This window comes from Taudactylus pleione, unplaced genomic scaffold (assembly GCF_031769625.1).
Source record: "Taudactylus pleione unplaced genomic scaffold, aTauple2 ptg000055l, whole genome shotgun sequence".
Lineage (NCBI taxonomy): Eukaryota > Metazoa > Chordata > Amphibia > Anura > Myobatrachidae > Taudactylus > Taudactylus pleione.
The window spans coordinates 12793509-12819449 of record NW_028284457.1 but is presented as its reverse complement, the minus strand read 5'-3'; the positions used below and the strand labels follow the sequence as shown (position 1 = coordinate 12819449).

Below are 25941 nucleotides of genomic sequence, written 5' to 3'. Positions count from 1 at the left end.
GAAGCCCGGTGTTACGGTTTCTTACTACCAGTCTGCACATGATCTATGAAGGTCTGAAATAATTAATACCCATTAGACATTTCTATGCCAGTCACTACACCGCAGGGCATAAAATAACCCTAGTATGCCACACTTATAACACACTACCACCAGCTGTTTGCTATATAAGATATTATAAGGGAAGAATAGGTTACCCCTAATCAGATACTGATTTATATAAACTTTAGGTTTAGTAAAATATTTCCAATAGGTCTCAGCAGCAAAATACTTAACAAAAATATAAAGTTACATTAAGTACAGTTTACAAATGAACTAAAACAGGGTGTATACAGAGAAATACCAATAGACCTTTTGGAGATTTGGAGCATTAAATTTGGTATCTTAATACAAGGGGTGTTGTCAAGGGACGTAGCTAGACATTTGTGGGAACAAATTATTGGAAGGGCCCCAATGTACCTTCAATAGCTCAGAAAAGGCTGCACCCTCTGCTATTATGGTAGTTACTATGTAAGATGTTGTCTTGCTACCTTCAAATTGAAGGATTGAAGTACACACTGTGGGTGGGGTATAGTTTAACATTATGTGAGGTCTGATAATCCCCTCATATTCCTCTGATGCCACTTGGGCAGGGTATTCTGGGTATGGAACGCACGTGAACTAGCCATTGACGTGAGGCGCGGAATATATACCCGACCACCTCTTTGGCTCAGCCACAGACTGTCACGCTGGCCAATGCTCCTGTTCCGGATGCCGCTGCTTCGCAACTCACTAATGCTGCTGGTGGTGCAGAGTGGCTGTGCAGAAGTCAGGAACCGCATGGGTGGAAGGGAGATTGGGATTGGTGACATTTGCTGTCCTTCTCCTGTGTGACTGGGACTAGAAAAGCGGAGGTGTAGGAAGAGGATGCTGCAGTGTAGTGAGCTTCCTATCAGAAAGGAGTTCCTGGTTAGCATGTGGGGGACAATCTGTTGTCATATAAGAGGCAAGTGGGGAGGTCTTATAGTCCTGTGGGGAGGAAAAAAGGGCATGTCAGTATTCGGATGGGCATGTGGGTAAATGTGAAGGGCATGTGGCCACTGATCTTTTTTCTCTCTCCAGTTCAACAGTCCTTCCACAGCGATTATAGATGCAGAAGAGAGTGAGTGAACATGAAGAGTCAGTATTTGCAAACAGCAGGGAAATAAGAGCTGTGCTAGTCTAGTTTTGTTATATGCAGATGGGTCTCTCAGTGTACGTTACATTTACTGTTGCAAAAGTGAGATCAGGGATGTGCACATTTATCATCCTTTCTTTATTTAGCTCCAACTTATTACAGAATGCTTACAACTACATACACACACAACAGACAATGTAGGTAGAGGCCAAAACCCACCTGTGTGCTCTTGCACAGTGGGAGTAAATCCTGGTTCCATTCTAACATAATGCCTCAGCAATTCTACCTAGTATAGTGTACCATCATTATCTATAGAGAATGTTCATTATCATTATGGGTTTAGATTACTCTACATTTCTAATGTACAAGTTATTCTCATCAGACAAATGGCATAGGTTTATTAAACCATTTGCATCAGGTATTCAAATAACTTTTATCATTTAAGCTGTATTAACCCATAGGATAACTCATTACATTATGGCTCCCATTCTGACATGTGCCCTATGTACGCTCCAGCTCAATCAATAAAATGTAGCCTGAACACAGATACAGATGGCATGTGATAGGCAGTTAGAGATGGCTGCATGAAGATCTACTGGATACAATGAGCTCAGATATCCTTGTGGTGTACATTACTAACGCTCCTTTGAAGATCTCTGCCGCAACTTCTGTGAACACCAGAATAAGTGTCCTGGCTCTGTGAATGACACTGAAGAAAAAATACCCAGCACAGTTACTTCGAACTGCGTATAATTACAAAGTCCCCTTGTAATACAAAAGCCGTCTCTAGAACTATGAGAGGAATGAGGATGTAGTTAAGGTAAATGCTAAAGGTGCCCACTCACATAGCGATATTTTACACAATTTGGCAGATTTCGACGAATCGTGACGACAAATCGTGTAAAATATGCCCAAATCGTAAGTAAATCTTGAGTCCCCACTCACGATCATGATGCGCATCCCCGCTGGTCGTACATTGCATCGTCAGATCTGTCCTGCTGTAGGGCAGATCTGCCAATCTGGGACCCAATGCACTGGAGAACAGTCTGGATGCACGATAGATCGTTTGAAGATTGGACACTGCAAACACCAAATCGTGTGCAGAGCTGCCGAGGAGAGTTTTCAAGGGAAATCGTGCACGATGTCGGATCGGAAGCACGTCGCTATGTGTGTAGGCACCTTTAAGGACAGTCATAGTTGCCAGAAACTGATGTTTACAAGATTGATCCAGCTCTCATGCCTCCACCTTACACAAATGGAAATTTGTGTCGCCTGGTCTAACAAATTCTGGGCCTGATTCAGAGCCGTTCGCTATTTGCGGTCGTTCGTTCAAAAACAAGGGGTGGCTATTCAAATGATCCGTTCGCAAATTGCAGTCTGTTCACACCTCTAAGTCTGAACGAGCGAGCAAAACATACGCTCGTTTATTTGATAAAAACGCCCCCTGGCCGCTCGCACCATACGTCATGTCCGCTATTTATTAGATTAATCGAGTACATCGTACAGCGTATGAACTGCTCGCTATTCTTGTGGTTGGTTTTTTCAACCGCTATTTTGCGAGCAGTTCTGAGTAAAAAAAAAACAAGTGACGTGGTCAATGACGCTGCTGTATTAATTATGCACTCCCTTAAAACGCCCGTTTTGACCTTTAAGCACGCCTGCGTTCGGATCTCCACTCCCCGTTTTCAAGCACCTTCCCCTGTTACCACCCACATACGCCTCATTCTGTCACTCAAAATAGCAGGCACTCGCTATATAGCGTACAAATGATTTTCGGCCACACTGACTGGTTCGCGCATGCGTACTAAAAACCGTACGCATGCGCAGATGTGCGAACATCACTCGGAACGAGCGTACTGCCGATAGCGAGTGGCTCTGAATGAGGGCTTCTATACTAAAATTCTGCTGCGACGTGCATAGGCTTGCCATATCAACCCTTTCATTCAGGACACATGTGAATTACACTGGTTCTGTGGCTGATTAAAACCAGGTTAAATGGTACTTGAAGTCAGCCAGCCACAAAACCTGTGTAATTCATATGTGATCCAAATTACAAGGATATGGCAAGCCTAGACATGCATATAGTCAGAATCTAGTGTAAACAACATGAATCGATGGATCCATCTTGCCTTGTGACAACAGGTCACACTAGAGATGGTGGAGGTAAATAATAAAATGTCTGGCTGGTGGTGGAGGTGGTGTAATGGTGTGAAGAATGTTTACTACAGCCATGGCCAAAAGTTTTGAGAATTACACAAGTATTGGTTTTCACAAAGTTTGCTGCGTCAGTGTTTTTAGACCTTTTTGTCAGATGTTACTATGGTATACTGAAGTAAAATTACAAGCATTTCATAAGTGTCAAAGGCTTTTATTGACAATTACATTAAGTTTATGCAAAGAGTCAATATTTGCAGTGTTGACCCTTCTTTTTCAAGACCTCTACAATTCGCCCTGGCATGCTGTCAATCAACTTCTGGGCCACATACTGACTGACTGGCCGCCCATTCTTGCCTAATCAATGCTTGGAGTTTGCCAGAATTTGTGGGGATTTGTTTGTCCACCCGCCTCTTGAGGATTGACCACAAGTTCCCAATGGGATTAAGGTCTGGGGAGTTTCCTGGCCATGGACCCAAAATGTCGATGTTTTGTTCCCCGAGCTACTTAGTTATCACATTTGCCTTATGTGAAGGTGCCCCATCATGCTAGAAAAGGCATTGTTCGTCACCAAACTGTTCTTGGATGGTGGGAGAAGTTGCTTTTGGAGGATGTTTTGGTACCATTCTTTATTCATGGCTGTGTTCTTAGGCAAAATTGTGAGTGAGCCCACTCCCTTGGCTGAGAAGCAACCCCACACATGAATGGTCTCAAGATGCTTTACTGTTGGCATGACACAGGACAAAGACTTTTGGAGGATGGCCTGGTGTCAAGAAGGGCAGCAAAGAAGCCACTTCTCTCCAGGAAAACATCAGGGACAGACTGATATTCTGAAAAAGGTACAGGGATTGGACTGCTGAGGACTGGGTTACGTTATTTTCTCTGATGAATCCCCTTTCAGTTTGTTTGGGGCATCTGGAAAAACGCTTGTCCGGAGAAGGAAAGGTGAGCGCTGCCATCAGTTCTGTGTCATGCCAACAGTAAAGCATCCAGAGACCATTCATGTGGGGGGTTGCTTCTTAGCCAAGGGGGTGGGCTCGCTCGAACACAGCCATGAATAAAGAATGGTACCAAAACATCCTCCAAGAGCAACTTCTCCCAAACATCCAAGAATTGTTTGGTGATGAACAATGCCTTTTCCAGCATGATGGAATACCTTGCCATAAGGCAAAACTGATAACTAAGTAGCTCGGGGAACAAAACATCAACATTTTGGGTCCATGGCCAGGAAGCTCCCCACACCTTAATCCCATTGAGAACTTGTGGTGAAGCCTCAAGAGGCAGATGGACAAACAAAAACCCACAAATTCTGACAAACTCCAAGCACTGATTAGGCAAGAATGGGCGGCCATCAGTCAGTATGTGGCCCAGAAGTTGATTGACAGCATGCCAGGGCGAATTGCAGAGGTCTTGAAAAAGAAGGGTCAACACTGCAAATATTTACTCTTTTCATAAACGTAATGTAATTGTCAATAAAAGCCTCTGACACTTATGAAATGCTTGTAATTTTACTTCAGTATACCATAGTAACATCTGACAAAAAAGGTCTAAAACACAGAAGCAGCAGACTTGGTGAAAATCGATACTTGTGTCATTCTCAAAACTTTTGGCCATGGCTGTAGGTCCTTAATATCAAATAGCATAATATACGTGCCACACCGTACCGAAGTATTTTTGCTGAACATGTGCATTCCTTTGTGGCCGCAGTCTACCCATCGTCTAGAGACTACTACTATCAGGAACATGCGTCATGTCACAAAGCACACATCAACTCAAGTTGGTTCCACAAACATGACAATGAGGTCAGTGAACTCCAATGGCCTCCTCAGTTACCAGATCTCCATCCTATAGAGCAACCTTGGAATGTGGTGTAAAGGGAGATTTACAGCATGAATATGCAGCAACAGCATGATCTTAATAGCTCACCATTGACCAGAATCAATAAGGAATGTTTCTGACAACCTTGCTGAATTTATGCAATGAAGAACTCAGGCTGTGTTGGGAGCAAAGGGGAACTGGAAATGTGTACCTAATAAAATATATATATATATATATATATATATATATATATATATATATATATATCTTCCATGGCATTGAGGTTTTTATATTGCTGTACTCACCCTGGTAAGACTGAATAAACTTGGGGAGCATTGCAGCACCGATCAATCCACCTGGCATCTCTCGGAGGAACAGTTTAAGTAAACTGGCAGCTGAATGGACATCTCCATCCTCAGATAATGTCACCTGCTCACCCATTTCATATCTCACCCGCAGTTGTTCCACCACTTTGACATTGCCATTCACCCTGAAAAGGCCTTCATGTGTTATCCCTGAAAACATACAACATATTAAAACATCTTTACACTTAATCTGTGCAGAGGATACCATTCTTGTCAAATCAATCAGCAAAATTCATTACTTGTCCTCATATGGGGATGTCGTCAAAATCCCACCTGACTAAATCCCAACATCAAATGTTGATACCCATAATACCTACATGGACACAATCCTGACAGTTAAAAGCCTGACAATGTATTTACACTCTATATAATTGTGCAACAAAAAACAAAAATACCTACAGATGCTTCCTCGTAAACCCATATTCACAGTAATTGATGCTATCTGCTATAATATGGGTTTATGAGGAAACATCTGTAGGTATTTTTATTTCTTTTTTTGCACAATTTCCACCTATATAGAGTGTAAATACATTGTCAGGATTTTGAAGTGTTGGCATTTTGAACGTGTTGGTATTTTGTCCATGTCGGTATAGTGACCTGTTGGTATTTTGTCAGAATTTAGATTTTCAGGATTTTGTCCATTTCTAGCTTATGACCCTGTAATTATTTTAACTGTCGGTATGTTGATTGTCGGTATTTAGTCTGTGTCGTGATTATGGTTGCCAAGACCCGCTCATGATTTTGGTGACGCAATTTGACTATCGGGATATCATACCCAACCATTAATAAGTGTTGAGCATGTTAGTTTAAGTCATATTCTTTATACAGTAATACATTACTGATGTGATATCATTTCTCAGTTGAATGTAAAGTCATAATAAAATTTATTTTGCTTATGTATCAGCATTGTAGAAAAAAAAAAAAACCGCACAAATCCCCTATTCTTATATATATATATATATATATATATATATACATATATATATATATAAAACAAGAATACACCAATCACTTAGAAAGTGATACATTTGAGAAAAGAAATATAATCACAATGAGGATTAATTCAAATAATGCAAATGGTACCAATAAGCGTAATCTACACTGAAATCATGGTGTATCAATAAGTAAAGGTAATGGTAGGCGGCGTCACTGTACTGTGATGTCCTCGAAATGCCCAAACCTGCACCAAGTGTTATCTGACATCTTGTGAGTCAGTATGAACACGGGCTAGGCTGTTGAAGGTAAGGCGTCATGAATTATCAGAGTTCGAACGGGGCATGGTAGTGTGTGCCTGGTGGATGGGACTTTTCCGAAGTTGTGCACACACTCAACATTCCTCAATCTACGATGTCATGTGTGTACCAGTATTCCCGTGCTTAAAGCGGTCCTATGGAAGTCGAACTCACCCCCCCCCCTTGGCACGCGCGCGCCACAAGGGGGCGAGGACACAAAAAGGGTCGTGGTCACACAATAGTATCCCCATCTCAAATGACACCACACAGTAGCACAATCTTATTGTGCTACTGTGTGGTGTAATTTGAATTGGGGATACTAAGTTTTCCAAAATTGATTCAAGAAGCAGTCTGGAGAGTTCCAACTCTGGGCCTAATTCAGACCCGCTTGCGAGCGCTGAACGCTCGCAAAGCAGGTCGATGTTGGCCCAGTGCGCATGCGCACGACGGACCCGGCTCCGTCGTGCGCATGCGCGAGACCTGGATAGCGACCGGCAAGCCGTCGCTATGGGTCTCTCTACAATGGGGCTGTGCTGTCGATGGTGAGTGACAGCACGCCCTCTTTCGGGGGCGTGCCTGGCCAGACGGAGGCGTTCCCATGGGAACGCCTACCGTCTGGGGCCGGCCCCACTGACATCACATGGGAGTGGGAGTGCTTTTGGCTCTTATAGAGCCAAAAGCACTCCAGGGCTTGCGGCAACGAGACCCTACCACAAGGGTCTTGTCGCAAGCCCGATGGTCGCGATGGTCTTGACCATCGCGACCATCTTCCTGGCCGCTCGCTATAGCTGTGGGTTGACACCCACAGCTATACGAGCGGCCAGGAGGCCGCTCTAAAAATTCAGAAGGACGGCCCTGATTCAGAGCGTGCGCTCTGTCAGAATGTCCGGCTCTGATTCAGGGCCTCTGTTCGCCCAACGTGAACCCAATTGAGCATTTATGGGACGTGGTGAAAAGGTACATTTGCTCCCAAGATCTTGCACCTACAAATATCAGGTAGCTGTGGAAAGCTCAGTGCCAGATTAATGTCAACTTGGGCCTGGAGCTGAAATTTATGAAGGGCCTATTGTGTGGCGCCGCAGGGGGTGTGACCAGCACCACAGGGTGTGATTAGTGATGTGAGGTGTGTGCAGAGGTGTAGCATGTGGCCAGGGTGCCTGGAGCACGTGCGTGCTAAGCCCCCCCCCATATATGTATGTATGTAAGATAGGTATGTATGGGATGCCTTATGAAACATAAATTATCACATTGTGTATAAATAAGTCCATGTATGGGGTATGAGAGGAGGCCCCGTGCTTGTCCTGTGTTATTGTAAAGAAAAATAATTTTTTAATTTAAAATAAATTCTCTTAATGCATCTCCTACTGTACATTGGGCGTCCTTTAATATTGTCATATATGGAAGATTAGGACTTTGGGCATACACTATACTAGGCCTCAGAAATCATCCATCTAGTATCAGTAATAATGCCCTCCTTTCCTTCTCATGCCTTCTGGAAGTGAGGGGGATAAATAGGGAGATAGGGAATAAGCCACCAGTCACTTTCAACTAAAAATTAAGACATGGATGCAACAAATATTCATAGTTCTTTTGGCAATAATAAATCACATCCAATAAATATAGTGAGCCCAATACAGACTGGTGGCTACATCCCATGTAATAGGTAACATTATGACATCACAGGCTGTGAGATGAGTCCATGATGAGGACCTGTGGCCTCACTCTCAGATGAGTGAGGGATAGTGAGTGCGACAGTGATATGAAAATGCTCGTAGTTTTTTGCTTCATTTGCCTATTCGGCTTATTATCGAAAGGTAAGTAACAATTCATTTTTATGAATTTATTTTAGTAAAGGGGGGCTCTTTGCTTTCTATTTATGTAATTGTTAAAGTGGTGAAAACAAACTTTATAAAATTAGGGGGAGATTTAATAAAGCTTAGCGAGAGATAAAATTGTAGATAAATAGCACCAACTAGTCAGCTCCTAACTGTCACTTTACAGTGATAAATTTCACTGTGTATGATAAATGGTGCTCAAGCCAATCAGCTCCCAACTGTCAACTGTTAGATAAATGACAGTTGGGAGCTGATTGGCTGGAGAACCATTTATCATACACAGTGAAATTTATCACTCGTTTTGGTGATTAAATTCAATAATAAATGGGGGCCATAGCCTGTAAAGTGACAGTTTTGAGCTGATTGGTTGGTGCTATTTATCTCCAATTTTATCAATCTCCAAGCTTTATTAAATCCATACCTCCCAACATGACCCTCTCCAGGAGGGACACAATGCTCTGGTCCTGGACTTCCCTGGTAAGAGGCGGGGCTGCAGCACAGTTCAAAAGTCAAATAGGGGAGCCACACCAACTGTCATTTCACACACTGCCACACATCACTGGCTGGGACTCACTGGCAGTTGGTGTGACTCCCCTAATTGAAGTTTGGACTGCGCTACTGCCCCACCTCTGGAGCCGCCACCAATCATAAATGACCAGGGAAGTCCAGGACCAGAGCATTCTCCCCCTAATTTTATAAAGTTTTTTTGTTTTTTTTACTAAAACAGACTATTTAAGATATATAGTATACATGATGTTGATTATGGGTCTTAACTCAGACAACAACAATTTCAAATTGGCTTTAAGACTCAGAACTTGACTTGAGACTGTGGGGCTGATTTAGCACAGGATGGCATTGCAAAGCTGCACGCAAGCAGCTTTGCAATTCCAGCCTTGCAGTTATGTTACTGCAGCAGGAGGCACCACGTCTCCTGCATGCATTAATGATCCGACCTGCGTCCACGGATGCAGCATCCGATCATCAGCGTATAGTACTCCATGTCCAGCTAAGTGACCATGGGGTCACACAGCCTGGCTATTGCAGATGAGGAAAAGAGGCCAGGAAATCTCTGTAAGCCGACGAAGATCCTGGCCTCTTCCCTCACCCACAATGGCGATGACGCACCTCCATTTGGGGAAATAAGAGGTCTATGCAGCCCCCCACCCTGCCCCCAAATGGCAGCAGACTGTCAATCACTGACAGTATGCTGCCGCTCTGTGTGCGAACACTCAGGGCCCATACTGCATATGCGCAGTACAGATCCGGTGCTTGTGCAGATTAGATTTCGGAATCTGCGCAGGCACCTGACCCGTTCTGTGCATGTGTTGAACGGGTCTGCGGTCCCGCAAGCAGACTGGCAGCAGACTGTTATTGATTGACAGTCTTCCACCGTTTGTGGATGGGGAGGGGGTGGCGATGGTGTCAGGGGGGAGGGAAGAGACCAGGATCTCTGTCGGCTGATGGAGATTTTCCTGCCTCTTCCTCTCATCTGCGGTGGCCAGATTGCGTTACCCCATGGGCCACCTTAGCCGGCCGATGGTCTGCAGATTATCCAATGCTGCGTTGGACAACGCAGCTCGGATGAGTAATGCAGCAGGTGTGATGCCTCCTGCTGCATTATCACATCTGCAAGGATCACAATTGCAAAGCTGCCTGCGTGCATACATCATATATCTATAGCCTGCGTGCAGCTTAGCAATTGTGACTCTTGCTGAATCAGGCCCATAGACCCCCATGTCCCTGTGTCTCTGTTATTTGTATACTTTATTTTAACAATTTCCTTTATTAAATAATGTAACTGAATGGCCAAATATGGGTTTCAGATAATGTTCAATTCAATATATTTTATTATCTGCAGACACAACCAGGGAAATTCCGGTGTATATGAAAATACATGGTGAGTTTTTATTTATCAAATACGTTTTTCCAATCTCTTTAAAGAAAAAAAATTGATTGCTGATTAAAATGATGTCATCATGTTGGCTGGTAGTGACAGCTGGCCTGACCCCTCCCACCAGTGTCAGTGATGTTACAGGAAAGAGTCAGAGGGCGGTGATAGAGAGACAGTATAGGGAGGGAGAAGAGGTGGGGAGAAAGACTTGGGGTGGGGAAGAGAGAGAGCAAGGGGGGGGGGGAAGAGAAAACAAATTTAATAAAAGTTAGACTACGCTAGGCATTACAGCTAGTTTATGTCTCACAACTTGTTCCAGGAGAATTGGCACTTAATGAACTTCATTTATCCCACATTTCTTATTTTAAGTGTTATTGTGGTGGGCAGAACTATGATTGGCACAGTGGTAGGCATTGCTGTTGTGGCAGGTATGGAGATATCTGCTGCAGTTCCTCCGTCATACGTACAGGTGATACTTAATGCGCATTTGTGTATATCCCCTGAAAACTGGGATTTTCTGCAACTGTTTGTGATAAATAGGCCCCTCTGTGTGGTAGATGTTTTGTATGTTTGGGATTTGGTAGGGGTCTAGTCAGAAGTCTAGTTCACTAGCCTGATGCTGGACAATTCATGACTTGATAGTGTTTGTAATAATTTTATTTTTTTTGCAGAGAAGTATACCAGCCCGGAGGCATATGAGGCCTACCTTATGCAGGAGATGGGAGAGAATGGTAAGGCTATATTTGTTAGAGACGTTTCTCATATAAATAACACAGATAGCCCTGGCTTGCATGGCAAAGACTTGTGCATGTAGATCATTTGAGTTATGTGGGTGTTATTTTCTTATTATGTCGCTATACATTTATGGCATTGTACACGGGATTATGCATTGTGTACAGCGTGTGCAATGTATCACTGGGTCCTGGGTACCCAGCTTTAGAGTGGAGTAACTCTAGTGTATAGTGACAGCTAGAGGATACTAAGGGAAGAGGTCTTCTCTTCTCCACTGGCCGGACCACCTCTCCTTAGTTATGGCTCACGACCAGCTGCAGCATGGTGTAATGAGTCAGTGTGACACATTTTGTTAGTACGGCTCTCTGATAATGCCACCAGCTGTGGGCCCTTTCATTGCTACGAGCCCTGGTGCAATGCACCGGCTACACCACCGGTAGGTCTGACCCTGCATGGAGGTGACTGAGAGCTTCATAGCTCTCTGATGTATGGATAATACAATGTCCTATTTATCCCTGTCTTTCTCTTATTCCCACACCCTGAGAGACATAAATTCTTATTCTGGTGTAATACTAATGTCATTTTCCTCATTAATAAGAACATATGTATATATTTCTGTTTCATTTTAAAGGACCTGGTATATTTCAACAAATAAAAAAGTACATGAAGACCTTGTGGCTCCTGGTAATTTAAATGTTATATGTGTTGTCCAATTGTACTGATAGAAAAGCCTCAATGGTCTTAATGGCATAAATTACTGTATTTCTCTGTTATAGTTAGTGAGGAGATGCAGTTTATAGACCGGAAGACTGAATGCCGCTGGTCTATATCCCGACAGGGGAAGCCCGATGGGGGACTTAAGATAGGCGTCAAAATACGGGGCGTCCTTAACATTAGCCGCAGGGGGGGGGGGGGGGGGGGAGAAGGGTTGGGTTTAAGGAGTGTAGCGGGGTTAGGGTTAGGTTTTTTTGGGGGGAGATTAGGGTTAGGCACCCCTAGGGGAAAGGATTTGGGTTAGGCACCCCTGGCAGTAGGTTAGGGTGAGGCACCCCCGGGAGGGTTAGGTTTAGGGTGCGGGAAGGGGGGTTAGGATTAGGCACCCCCAGAGAGGACTTAGGGTCAGGCACTCCTAAGGGAGGGTTAGGGGAGGAGAGGGTAGGGTTAGGGTCCTTACCAGCTGGCATCGGGATCTTCACCTGTTGGGCTTCTCCTGTCGGGATTTGAACCAGCGGCTAAACATAGCTAGTGAGATTGCTAGCATACAGTATAGGTAGTGAGAGTGCCTCCACACTGTATAGTTAGTAAGACTGCCGACACACAGTATAGTTAGTGAGATTGCTAGCACACAGTATAGTTATTGAGGGTGCAGGCACGCTGTATAGTCAGTGAGATTGCCGACACGCTGTATAGTCAGTGAGGTTGCTGGCACACAGTATAGTTAGTAAGAGTGCCGGCACAAAGTATGAGTAATGAGTTAGTGAGAGTGTCGGCATACAGTGTAGTTAGTGAGAGTGCTGGCATACAGTATGGGTAATGAGATTGCTGGCACACAGTATAGTTAGTGAGATTGGCGGCACGCTGTATAGTCAGTGAGAGTGCCGGCACGCTGTATAGTCAGTGAGAGTGCCGGCACGCTGTATAGTCAGTGAGAATGCCGGCACGCTGTATAGTCAGTGAGAATGCCGGCACGCTGTATAGTCAGTGAGAATGCCGGCACGCTGTATAGTCAGTGAGAATGCCGGCACGCTGTATAGTCAGTGAGAGTGCTAGCATACAGTATGGGTAATGAGATTGCTGGCACATAGTATAGTTAGTGAGAGTGGCGACATACAGTATGGGTAATGAGATTGCTGGCACACTGTATAGTCAGTGAGAGTGCCGGCACGATGTATAGTTAGTGAGAGTGCCGGCATACAGTATGGGTAATGAGATTGCTGGCATATAGCATAGTTAGTGAGAGTGGCGACATACAGTATGGGTAATGAGATTGCTGGCACACTGTATAGTCAGTGAGAGTGCCGGCACGATGTATAGTTAGTGAGAGTGCCGGCATACAGTATGGGTAATGAGATTGCTGGCACATAGTATAGTTAGTGAGAGTGGCGACATACAGTATGGGTAATGAGATTGCCGGCACGCTGTATAGTCAGTGAGAGTGCCGGCACGCTGTATAGTCAGTGAGTGCCGGCACGCTGTATAGTCAGTGAGAGTGCCGGCACGCTGTATAGTCAGTGAGAGTGCCGGCACGCTGTATAGTCAGTGAGAGTGCCGGCACGCTGTATAGTCAGTGAGAGTGCCGGCACGCTGTATAGTCAGTGAGAGTGCCGGCACGCTGTATAGTCAGTGAGAGTGCCGGCACGCTGTATAGTCAGTGAGAGTGCCGGCACGCTGTATAGTCAGTGAGAGTGCCGGCACGCTGTATAGTCAGTGAGAGTGCCGGCACGCTGTATAGTCAGTGAGAGTGCCGGCACGCTGTATAGTCAGTGAGAGTGCCGGCACGCTGTATAGTCAGTGAGAGTGCCGGCACGCTGTATAGTCAGTGAGAGTGCCGGCACGCTGTATAGTCAGTGAGAGTGCCGGCACGCTGTATAGTCAGTGAGAGTGCCGGCACGCTGTATAGTCAGTGAGAGTGCCGGCACGCTGTATAGTCAGTGAGAGTGCCGGCACGCTGTATAGTCAGTGAGAGTGCCGGCACGCTGTATAGTCAGTGAGAGTGCCGGCACGCTGTATAGTCAGTGAGAGTGCCGGCACGCTGTATAGTCAGTGAGAGTGCCGGCACGCTGTATAGTCAGTGAGAGTGCCGGCACGCTGTATAGTCAGTGAGAGTGCCGGCACGCTGTATAGTCAGTGAGAGTGCCGGCACGCTGTATAGTCAGTGAGAGTGCAAGTATACAGTATGGGTAATGAGAGTGCCGGCACGCTGTATAGTCAGTGAGAGTGCCAGCATACAGTATGGGTAATGAGATTGCTGACACACAGTATAGTTAGTGAGAGTGCCGGCACGCTGTATAGTCAGTGAGAGTGCCAGTATACAGTATGGGTAATGAGAGTGCCGGCACAATGTATAGTTAGTGAGAGTGCCAGCATACAGCATGGGTAATGAGAGTGCTGGCACGCTGTATAGTCAGTGAGAGTGCCGGCACGCTGTATAGTCAGTGAGAGTGCTAGCACGCTGTATAGTTAGTGAGAGTGCCAGCATACAGTATGGGTAATGAGAGTGCCGGCACAATGTATAGTCAGTGAGAGTGCCGGCACGCTGTATAGTCAGTGAGAGTGCCGGCACGCTGTATAGTCAGTGAGAGTGCCGGCACGCTGTATAGTCAGTGAGAGTGCCGGCACGCTGTATAGTCAGTGAGAGTGCAAGTATACAGTATGGGTAATGAGAGTGCCGGCACGCTGTATAGTCAGTGAGAGTGCCAGCATACAGTATGGGTAATGAGATTGCTGACACACAGTATAGTTAGTGAGAGTGCCGGCACGCTGTATAGTCAGTGAGAGTGCCAGTATACAGTATGGGTAATGAGAGTGCCGGCACACAATATAGTTAGTGAGAGTGCCAGTATACAGTATGGGTAATGAGAGTGCCGGCACGCTGTATAGTTAGTGAGAGTGCCAGCATACAGTATGGGTAAAGAGATTGCTGGCACACAGTAGAGTCAGTGAGAGTGCCGGCACACTGTATAGTCAGTGAGAGTGCTAGCACGCTGTATAGTTAGTGAGAGTGCCAGCATACAGTATGGGTAATGAGAGTGCCAGCATACAGTATGGGTAATGAGAGTGCCGGCACAATGTATAGTCAGTGAGAGTGCCGGCATCCTGTATAGTCAGTGAGAGTGCTGGCACGCTGTTTAGTTAGTGAGAGTGCCGGCACGCTGTACAGTGAGAGTGCCAGCATACAGTATGGGTAATGAGATTGCTGGCACACAGTATAGTTAGTGAGAGTGCCGGCACACAATATAGTTAGTGAGAGTGCCAGCATACAGTATGGGTAATGAGATTGCTGGCACACAGTATAGTTAGTGAGAGTGCCGGCACAATGTATAGTTAGTGAGAGTGCCAGCACGCTGTATAGTTAGTGAGAGTGCCAGCATGCTGTATGGTTAGTGAGAGTGCCAGCACACTGTATGGTTAGTGAGAGTGCCAGCACACTGTATGGTTAGTGAGAGTGCCAGCACACTGTATAGTTAGTGAGAGTGCCAGCATACAGTATGGGTAATGAGAGTGCCGGCACAATATATAGTTAGTGAGAGTGCCAGCATGCTGTATGGTCAGTGAGAGTGCTGGCACGCTGTATAGTCAGTGAGAGTGCCAGCATACAGTATGGGTAATGAGATTGCTGGCACGCTGTATAGTTAGTGAGAGTGCCAGCATACAGTATGGGTAATGAGAGTGCCGGCACAATGTATAGTCAGTGAGAGTGCCGGCATCCTGTATAGTCAGTGAGAGTGCTGGCACGCTGTTTAGTTAGTGAGAGTGCCGGCACGCTGTACAGTGAGAGTGCCAGCATACAGTATGGGTAATGAGATTGCTGGCACACAGTATAGTTAGTGAGAGTGCCGGCACACAATATAGTTAGTGAGAGTGCCAGCATACAGTATGGGTAATGAGATTGCTGGCACAATGTATAGTTAGTGAGAGTGCCAGCACGCTGTATAGTTAGTGAGAGTGCCAGCATACTGTATGGTTAGTGAGAGTGCCAGCACACTGTATAGTTAGTGAGAGTGCCAGCATACAGTATGGGTAATGAGAGTGCCGGCACAATATATAGTTAGTGAGAGTTCCAGCACGCTGTATAGTTAGTGAGAGTGCCAGCATGCTGTATGGTCAGTGAGAGTGCTGGCACGCTGTATAGTCAGTGAGAGTGCTAGCACGCTGTATAGTCAGTGAGAGTGCCAGCATACAGTATGGGTAATGAGATTGCTGACACAGAATAGTTAGTGAGAGTGCCAGCACGCTGTATAGTTAGTGAGAGTGCCAGCATACAGTATGGGTAAAGAGATTGCTGGCACACAGTAGAGTTAGTGAGAGTGCTGGCACACAGTATAGTTAGTGAGAGTGCCGGCACGCTGTATAGTCAGTGAGAGTGCCGGCACGCTGTATAGTCAGTGAGAGTGCCGGCACGCTGTATAGTCAGTGAGAGTGCCGGCACGCTGTGTAGTCAGTGAGAGTGCCGGCACGCTGTATAGTCAGTGAGAGTGCCGGCACGCTGTATAGTCAGTGAGAGTGCCGGCACGCTGTATAGTCAGTGAGAGTGCCGGCACGCTGTATAGTCAGTGAGAGTGCCGGCACGCTGTATAGTCAGTGAGAGTGCCGGCACGCTGTATAGTCAGTGAGAGTGCCGGCACGCTGTATAGTCAGTGAGAGTGCTAGCACGCTGTATAGTTAGTGAGAGTGCCAGCATACAGTATGGGTAATGAGAGTGCCGGCACAATGTATAGTCAGTGAGAGTGCCGGCATCCTGTATAGTCAGTGAGAGTGCTGGCACGCTGTTTAGTTAGTGAGAGTGCCGGCACGCTGTACAGTGAGAGTGCCAGCATACAGTATGGGTAATGAGATTGCTGGCACACAGTATAGTTAGTGAGAGTGCCGGCACACAATATAGTTAGTGAGAGTGCCAGCATACAGTATGGGTAATGAGATTGCTGGCACACAGTATAGTTAGTGAGAGTGCCGGCACAATGTATAGTTAGTGAGAGTGCCAGCACGCTGTATAGTTAGTGAGAGTGCCAGCATACTGTATAGTTAGTGAGAGTGCCAGCACACTGTATGGTTAGTGAGAGTGCCAGCACACTGTATAGTTAGTGAGAGTGCCAGCATACAGTATGGGTAATGAGAGTGCCGGCACAATATATAGTTAGTGAGAGTGCCAGCATGCTGTATGGTCAGTGAGAGTGCTGGCACGCTGTATAGTCAGTGAGAGTGCCAGCATACAGTATGGGTAATGAGATTGCTGGCACACAGTATAGTTAGTGAGAGTGCTGGCACGCTGTATAGTCAGGGAAATTGCTGGCACATGATAGTGAATAAGGAAAAGGGATACATACGCAGATGAATTCCCCTTGTGAATCCTCCTCACTCTTTGGCTAAATGTAGTTTCCTTCTTATTCCTTCTCCTCTGCCAGGCATACAGCCCAGACATCTCCTGTATCCGCCAGCAGTTATATCAGCTAGACCGGCAAGGTACCATCATGTGCGGTCTCCATATTCTCCACATCATCCTCACCCACCTGCTGTTCTTCTAGGTGCAGCTTTGCTTATGACATCAGGTCTGTATAACTTACTATATGAACATTTCACTGTTAATGCCATGTGTGTTATACTTGATAATGGGAAGTGTATATGTATTGTGTGATATCAATTTTAAGTTTTATGTCAAATAAGTATTTTTTCAAACACATTTTATTGCATTCTAGGCCTGATTCAGAGTTGTGTGATAATGTCATTGCAGCTGCGAAAATATGCAAATGTCGCAGACGCCCAGTAATGTATTGAGACCCCCCCCTACGTCTTTGCAAATCCAAGCATCCACGTACGAAGAAGCAGTTCTTTTGAACATTGGTCTTCTGAGGCACCCTCTGGTCACGTAGAATGGGCGAGCTCACTAAGACGCCAGAGACTTTTTTCTTCCATACGGGATTGCAGACACAGGATGCGACATACCCACAAAACAGTTGCGACACGCCTGCATTTTTTTGCCGACACTCCCCATTACCATACTTGCCTACTCTCCCGGGACTGCCGGGAGCCTCCTGAAAATCGGGTGCAGCTCCCGTCACCCTGCAAGAGTAAGCAAGCCCCCCAGAATGGCGACCTCCCCCCGCCGCGCCCGCCGTGATAGTGGGCGGTCCGGGGGTGTGATGATGCAATTCAGGCTGAATCGCGTCATCGTAGCCCCGCCGCCTGCTTTATATTGCCGGTAATATCAGCATTATAGAATCGGGGGCAGGGTCAGGATAACGCAATCGCTTCGGCACGCCTCCGTTCTGCCACCTGAAACCGCCCCCACCCTCCCTGCTGCACCGAAATGTCGGTAAGTATGCCGTTACCTCCACTAAAGTAGGTGTATCAACCAATCAGCTCCTAACTGTCACTTTACAGGCTGTATTTGAAAAATGACAATTAGAAGCTGATTGCTGGGTACGTTTTCTCTCTCTGTGGCTTAGTACATATATCCCTTATTGCTTTAGATTAATCTATGACATAAAGAACAACAGTGTTATTGGAGAAATAGCAGCGTCGCATGAGAAGTGGAGTGTGAAAAATTATTTTACTACAAGACATAACTTTTTTCGTGGACTTTGTGGACCTCCTTTAGGTGAAGCGCTTATTGTTGCCATTTTTATTGTCTATGAGTTACCTCATTGTGGCAGGTGCGCATTCACAGTTTGGGGAAAATGGCCACTAAACCTAGCACTGTATTGGGACTATATGCTGCGCCATCCTTGCCCCACATGCAAGATGCCATATTGTTTAAAACACGACACCAAAAATGAAAAATAATCATGTATTATATTTCACAGAACATGCCGTGGAGACGGGGGCCACCGCTGAGGGACCGCAGCATCTGTCCTGCAGAACACAAGTGACGCCCGATCAGGGCCGGCAACAGATCTTGGGGTACAGTGAAAGCTCTGCCCCCCCCCCCTTATGCAGAGATGAAAACAAAACTGCGGGTGTAATGAGGAATAGAGGCGGGGACAAGCACTTACACAATAGACTGGGTTTTCTGTTGCCAGTCCTACTCCCGAGTGCGGACGCACTATGGGTCAGCCTCTAGCATTGGGGGCAGAAGCAGGAGTGCAGGACAACAACATCAAGATACTGCTCACCAAGAGGGGAACGCACAGCAAGACACATACGGAGGGTACAGGATGCCGCCCCTCCAGAGCAGAGTACCTCAGCAGGACTTGCACCACTTGTGGAATGGGATACCATCATTCCCACGAACATTATAATAAGAAGCATTACAGTGACCAGTGACTTTGCTGGCACAGTAACATGCAGCATAGTCCACAATAGGACATTAAGTATGATAGTACATTGCCTCCGAATAAAACCTAGCATACTTTCACCAGCTATCGCTATATGCATCATTTATTCCGTCACTCACAATGCTTATAGTTATTAACCTATAAATACTGCATTGTGTTATCCACTTTATGTTTTACAACTTATATGGTATATTCTACTCACAGGCATATTAAGAGAGGATGGGCAGTCCGGGCCCCCTCCTCTCTCCCCGGTGGCCGGCGGCACATTGAGCACCGCAGTAGACTCTGGGCACTAGTCTGCACCTGCACAGATCACCGGGGAAATGGACAAGGATGGTGCCGCATAGGTAGCCGCAGCAGCCACTTTCCAGGTGATTTGTGCAGCGCTGCTACCGCCGATGTGGGACTCCAGAGAGGTATTAAAAATATGGGTGTGTGGTGTGGGCCCCCAGGGGTCCGTGTTGTGGAGGAATCTTTTATATATAATATTTATCCATTAGGGGTGCCAATTATTGAAGATGGAGTCTTCAATAATAATATATGTATACTATACTTATATATACTATAATATATGTATACTATTTTTATATATATTTATAAATATAGATAAAGTTCAATTAACATACGTTTTATCATATATATATATATATATATATATATATATATATATATATATTTGCAAATACATGCATACGTATGAATTAAGTGAGTTCAAATGTGAAATTCAAGCTCAGATTATCTGATATTTATTTACAGGCAAGTAAAATACTTTATACACAGTAGTGATATATATACTAAGTATATTTATGCTTCTTTAACCACTTAACTGATGATTTTTTTTTCCAAAAACAGCTCAAAAATTGTCGGGTTTTTTTATGAGTGAATTAGGTGAGGAACATTCATTTTAACTTATTCAAAATGGTTTCATAAAAAAAAAGTTTTTTTTTTACAAATCTTAAAAATCACTTTTGCAGAAGCAGCTGAAGAAAGTGAAGGAGGAGCTAAGACAGAGCGATTCCTCTCGGCATGTGGGACTTGTGGATGAAGCCCTTCATTCGCTTTGCCAGGATTCCAGGGTGGTCAATCTGTTGAAATCAGACCACTACATTTTGGCCACCGTGCTCAATCCTAGGTTTAAAGCCTACGTGGTGTCTCTCTTTCCGGCCGACACAAGTCTGCAGAGGTGCAAAGACCTGCTGGTGAAAACACTGTCAGCTGAAGCGGTACGTGACACGTCAACAGCTCCTTCTTCATTTTCTCCCGCAACTGGGGCTGCCAGGAAACAACTTAGGTATCCTAAGCAACCCGCTGGCGGTGATGCAGGGCAGGCAGGACCAAGTTTGGACATCTGGTCCGGACTGAAGGACCTGGCAACAATTTCTGACATGTGTACTGTTACTTCATATGATACTGTCACCATTGACAGAATGGTGGAGGATTACATCGGTGACAGCATCCAAGTAGGCATGTCAGACAGTCCGTACCTGTACTGGCAGGAAAAAGAGGCAATTTGGAGGCCCCTGTACAAACTGGCTCTATTTTACCTGAGTTTTCCCCCTCCAGTGTGTACTCCGAAAGAGTGTTTAGTGCAGCCGGGAACCTTGTCAGCGAAAGGCGTAGGAGGTTGCTTCCACAAAATGTGGAGAAGATGATGTTCATCAAAATTAATTATCAACTCTTCCAGGGAGACCAGCCTCCAGAACGTACACAGGGACCTGTGGTGGTGGATTCCAGCGGGGACGAATTAATACTCTGTGAGGATGAGGTTGTACACAACACTGAAGAGGGTGAGGAATCGGTGGATGAGGAGAATTAGGACGACATCTTGCTTCCGTAGAGCCAGTTTGTGCAGGGACAGATTAATTGCCAGCTTGTTTTGTGGGGGCCCAAACGAACCAATCATTTCAGCCACAATCGTGTGGCAGATCCTGGCGCTGAAATGATTGGTTTGTTAAAGTGTGCATGTCCTGTTTATACAACATAAGGGTGGGTGGGAGGGCCCAAGGACAATTCCATCTTGCACCTCTTTTTTTTCTTTGCATTATGTACTGTTTGGGGCCTAGTTTTTCAAACTGTCATCCTGTCTGCCACTGCAGTGTCACTCCTAGATGGGCCACGTGTTTGTGCCGCCCACTCGTGTCGCTTAGCATAGTCATCCAGCTACCTCAGTGCAACCTTTTGGCCTAAAAACACTATTGTGAGGTGTTCAGAATAGACTGGAAATGAGTGGAAATTAAGGTTATTGAGGTTAATAAAAGCATAGGATCAGAAAAACCCACAAATTCTGTGATTTTAGCTGTTTTTATGCTTTTTTCCAAAAAAATACAGATCCAAAACACAAAACGCAGAACCCAAAACACGGAAGGGTGGTTTTGGCAAAACCAATCCAGATCCAAAACACGAAGAAAGATCCAGATCCAAAACACGTGTGTGTGTAAGGTGTATATGAAACATAATGGAATTTCATTTCTGTACACAAACTTTGCTTGAGCCACAAAATTATTGAAAATATTATATCAAATTACAAGCAGGCTGTATGTATAAGGCCCATATAACACATAAATGCATTCTGTGTGTATATTTGAGTCCCATTCTCAAGATATTTAATTATGATATGCAAATATTCCAAAATACAAATATTCTGTTATCCAAAATACCCCTGGTCCCAAGTATTTTGGATATGGGAGACTCAACCTGTATATATATTTCAAAAGCCGCTGTCTGCTGAGCCTGTGTGGCTGTGCTGCTGGATCCGGCGGGAAACATCTGGGCGCGCTGGTGGCGGGCGGCATCTTAGTGACGTCACACGCAGTGACGTCACGCGGCGCCGACTCACTGCATTAGCGGTGCAGGGAAGGCTAATTAAGCATTCTACTGTGCCGATTGTGATCTACTGCGCAGTGCGCCAGCTTGTGATCTTCCGGTGCAGCAGCAAAGGCAGGGGGAGGAGGGTGGTTGTGGCCGTGGTTGAGGGGGCGTGACCTTGGACTGGTAGGCTAATGAAGCAGGAAAAAATTTTTCCTGTCTGTAACGGCCCACACAGCAGATGTTACTGTGGGCCTATTCTGGTTTTGGGCCTGGAGCTGTAGCTCCATCAGCCCCAGTATTAATGCGGCCCTGGGAAAGCTACCCAGACGGCAAGGGTCAACAATTCTCCAGAGGTCTTCTGTCCACTAGATGCCACGGCGAGTTGCTGCACTTCGCCAGGCTGGAGAGGGTCCTACACAATACTAGGCATCTATTCCATGACTTTTGGCACTTCAGTGTAACTTGCTGATTTAAGAACGGCCAGGTATCCCTGACTCTAATGAGAGAAACTTAATGGTGACTCAGCAGTTATTTAATTCATTTAAAGAAATGCCAATACAGCACAGACATCAGTCTGATGATTAGGGGAACCAAGGAGCAAATACTGCTGTGAGAAGGACAGGTAAGTCCCACAATAGCTCTGCCCATTTATATACTAGGAGTAGTACTGCATGGTTTTATGCAGAGATGAATGTAAGTGAGTGTTTTGCACTGTGCATGCTCCTTAACCCAGCATATACAAGAATGGGCAATACAAAGCCACCCGCAATATATTTGCACAACTCAGTGACATAACTGAGTGTCATTGGGAAGTATGCACATAGGCACAGTTCAGTGAGGGTGTGCTGGTGGAATTGCAAGCTATGTAGTGTGGTGTGTATGCATAATTATACATGTTTTAAGATGATCAATTGTATGTACCAGGTAAGGGCTAGTGCAAGTGTGCACTGATGATAATGCTGCTGCTATGAAATATGAAACCATGTGTGCATGCAATTTTGTATAAGGGCAAATATACACGTTTAAAAGCATACAATGCGGGAGCAATCACAGCCAACTTGCATTCAATACTGCGTCAATCCCAGTGTGATCACTACAAAACGTGGCAGGCACCAGATTGCATTTGAATAATAAATTAATATAAGAATTTAAATAACTATTCAAAGCAAAAGTTCACAATTGACAGCTACTACCCCAGCTGCTATTCAAAAAGAATATGACTTTAAAGCACTAGACCCATTATATGACATACTGTAACCTTTCATCACCTAGGTGGGTTTGGAAAACAGTGAATATGGAGGTTACGTAACAAGTTTAGATTTTATGTAGTATGCATTATTTGTTTAATAAATAGGCTCCTATAATAGCTTCTCATTAACTTTGAACTTGATAACATATCATAATGATACGGAGCATAAAACACGATAATCCAGGAATATACAGAGGGGGGGTCTATTGATTTTTTTACATAAAAAATATGGAGACTATGATTTCTATATTTTTTATGTAGCTCCCCTATTCAGCAATGGGATAATGGAGAAGATAACGCAATTATCTTTTCCATTGATTCCCATCTCGCTGAGTACCACACTGTAGGGATCAGGTCATTGATCTCTACAGTGCTTTAACGCTTTTTGCTATTCGGCAAAGCAATAAGTGTTAAATCACTCGATAAATATTTTTTCTTCATATAACGCCATCTCAGAATGGCGTTACATGAAGAAAATACTTATATTTCCCGAAAACTGCAGGGACAGAGGACATTTTCCCATAAGTCCCTGCAGCATCTTGCAAGCCCGCCCAGTCTCCGTCCATGCTTCCCGGTAATCGGCGGCAGGTAAGTCACTGTAGAGGCTTTTAAACCTCCCGAAATTGATTGTCATGTGTATACAGGCTTTATACTAGCCTGTATACATGTATATTTATGTGTGATTATATTTAACATTTATATATAAATGTTAAATATAAAGCACATAAATATACATGTATAAAGCCTGTATACACATATCAATCAATTTCGGGAGGCTGGAGCTGTACTTACCGCTCCGCGGTCACCGGGAAGCCAGGACGGAGACTGTTCCCGAACACATGACTGAGCATGCGCAGGGAACAAACAGAAGGGATTGTTTTCGGAATCCTGATAACAATGCCTTCTGTGACATTGCAGGGACAGCGTGTTACCGCAACCGCTGTCTCTGCACAAAATATTGCTGAATAACTTACATATTTTATCAGAATTTATAAAATATCATGACGATGTTGCCCGATAATATTCTGGGCAACATCGTCACTGTTGCTGAATAGACCCCAGAGAGAAAAAGGTGCGCTAGAAAACTGCATGTACGAACTGCAGCAAAAAGTTATTTTTCCCACAACCCTCTGTTTTAGGATTGCACAGAAAGAAGTCACACACAGACACTCATGTCATGTTGATACTTTCCAAAACAATATAATCTATACACAGTCAGTGAGCAGTTTTAGCCCTTGTCTCCTATTTCAACAAGTATTATAAATAAGTAATCATAAATAAACAAACAGCCTATACATAAGACCTAAGGAAAGCTTACCTTCACTGCGCAAGTACTCCACCACACTCCACACCACTGCTGGCACACCATTCATCACCAGACCCTCCTTATGCAGCTCACTGAGCAGAACCCCAAACACCTTCCTGCAGGGCATGGGGGGCTGTCCTCTGCCAGGCCGCATTACTACTTTTTTCATATCTTCTTTCAGCCTAACAACAGTTTTGCTTTGCTTGAAGGAGCACAGAAAGAGAGAGCAATCATGTGCTGTGACTACAGGGGGCTGCATTTTTCTTTGAACCAGCAGTTCATGCATTTTGTGCCATAGCAAAAAGAAAACAACACAGGGCAGCCAGACTAGCAGTCATGAGGAGTGTGCAAGTGATCTACAAGTAGTAGAAGATGTGTTAGAGCTGGGAGGGTCCTTCTCACAGCAACACACAGGCAGGCAGGGGGAGGGCACTCAGACAACTTCCCTGTAGCTAGGATATGTGCAGGGTGTCTATCAGGGAGAGTACACAAGTTAAATCCAAGCAATATCGCCACAGCAACCTCTGGGCGGAACTAGCAACTGTACAGCCTCAAGTATGATTGCCATCACAGGAAAGCCTTGCCACATGCATTCTGCACCCAGATTTACAGACGAGAGCACAAGATCCTGAACAGGACAGATAATTGCTGAGTGGTGGACAGGAAGTCTGTGTCCATGAGCTAAAGTGGCTCCCCTCTTCTGTCTACACTTCATGTGAATAAGAAATATATAGGAAGAATAAGAACAGCTTTTGGTACAAACATACAAAAAAGAACAGATACAGATGCTAAATAGAATTAAGATTAGGGGGGATTTATGAAGGCTGGGAGAGAGATTAAGTTGTGAGAGATAAAGTACTAACCAATCAGCTTCCAATTTTATCTTTCTCCCAGCTTTGATACATACTAGATGTGATCCCTTGGTGTAATAACAGTAACATTTGAATTCGTTATTAACAGTTATTCATATAGCGTCAGCATATTCTGCTGCACCTTACAATTGGGAGTATTTACATTGTCATATCATTCCGTAAAAGGCATCCACCGAATCAATCCGCATCCCCCATCTTCAGGAGGTACAGAATAACATTAAGAATGTGGAGGTTTATGTATAAATATGTAAAAATACTTCAATACATTTTTAGGACGGTGTTATGGTTATAAAAAAAACATACATGTTTGAACATATATTAAACAGATATATATATATATATATATATATATACATATGTAACTGTTTACTATATGTTAAAATATGTATGTATTTTATAATCATACCACCCTCCTAAAAAAGTATTGAATTATTTTTACTTATATATTTCCCCAGCCTCGCATCCTCCCCCTCCCCCCCTTTCCCCTGAAGGTTGCAGCAGTTTACTTACATACTGTAAGTCACTCACAATGAGA

The 25941-nt window shown here is 44.8% G+C and overlaps 1 protein-coding gene across 7 annotated transcripts in view; it reads right to left on the bottom strand.

The window, feature by feature from the left end:
• The window catches only part of FAM13A (family with sequence similarity 13 member A), a 243391-nt gene extending 218220 nt beyond the window's left edge, over positions 1 to 25171 (bottom strand). For 3 of the 7 annotated variants that reach the window (XM_088464434.1, XM_088464438.1, XM_088464440.1), the window contains exons 1-2: positions 24547 to 25170; positions 5431 to 5640 (exon numbers count right to left, since the gene is read on the bottom strand). In XM_088464434.1, the coding sequence (XP_088320560.1) occupies positions 5431 to 5640; positions 24547 to 24820 (484 nt within the window). In that variant the 5' untranslated portion in view covers positions 24821 to 25170. Of the gene's footprint in view, positions 1 to 5430; positions 5641 to 24546 lie in introns of all 7 variants that reach the window. The other 4 variants (XM_088464437.1, XM_088464436.1, XM_088464435.1 and 1 more) reach the window with 3 other exon arrangements.
• Positions 25172 to 25941: the final 770 nt, after the last annotated feature.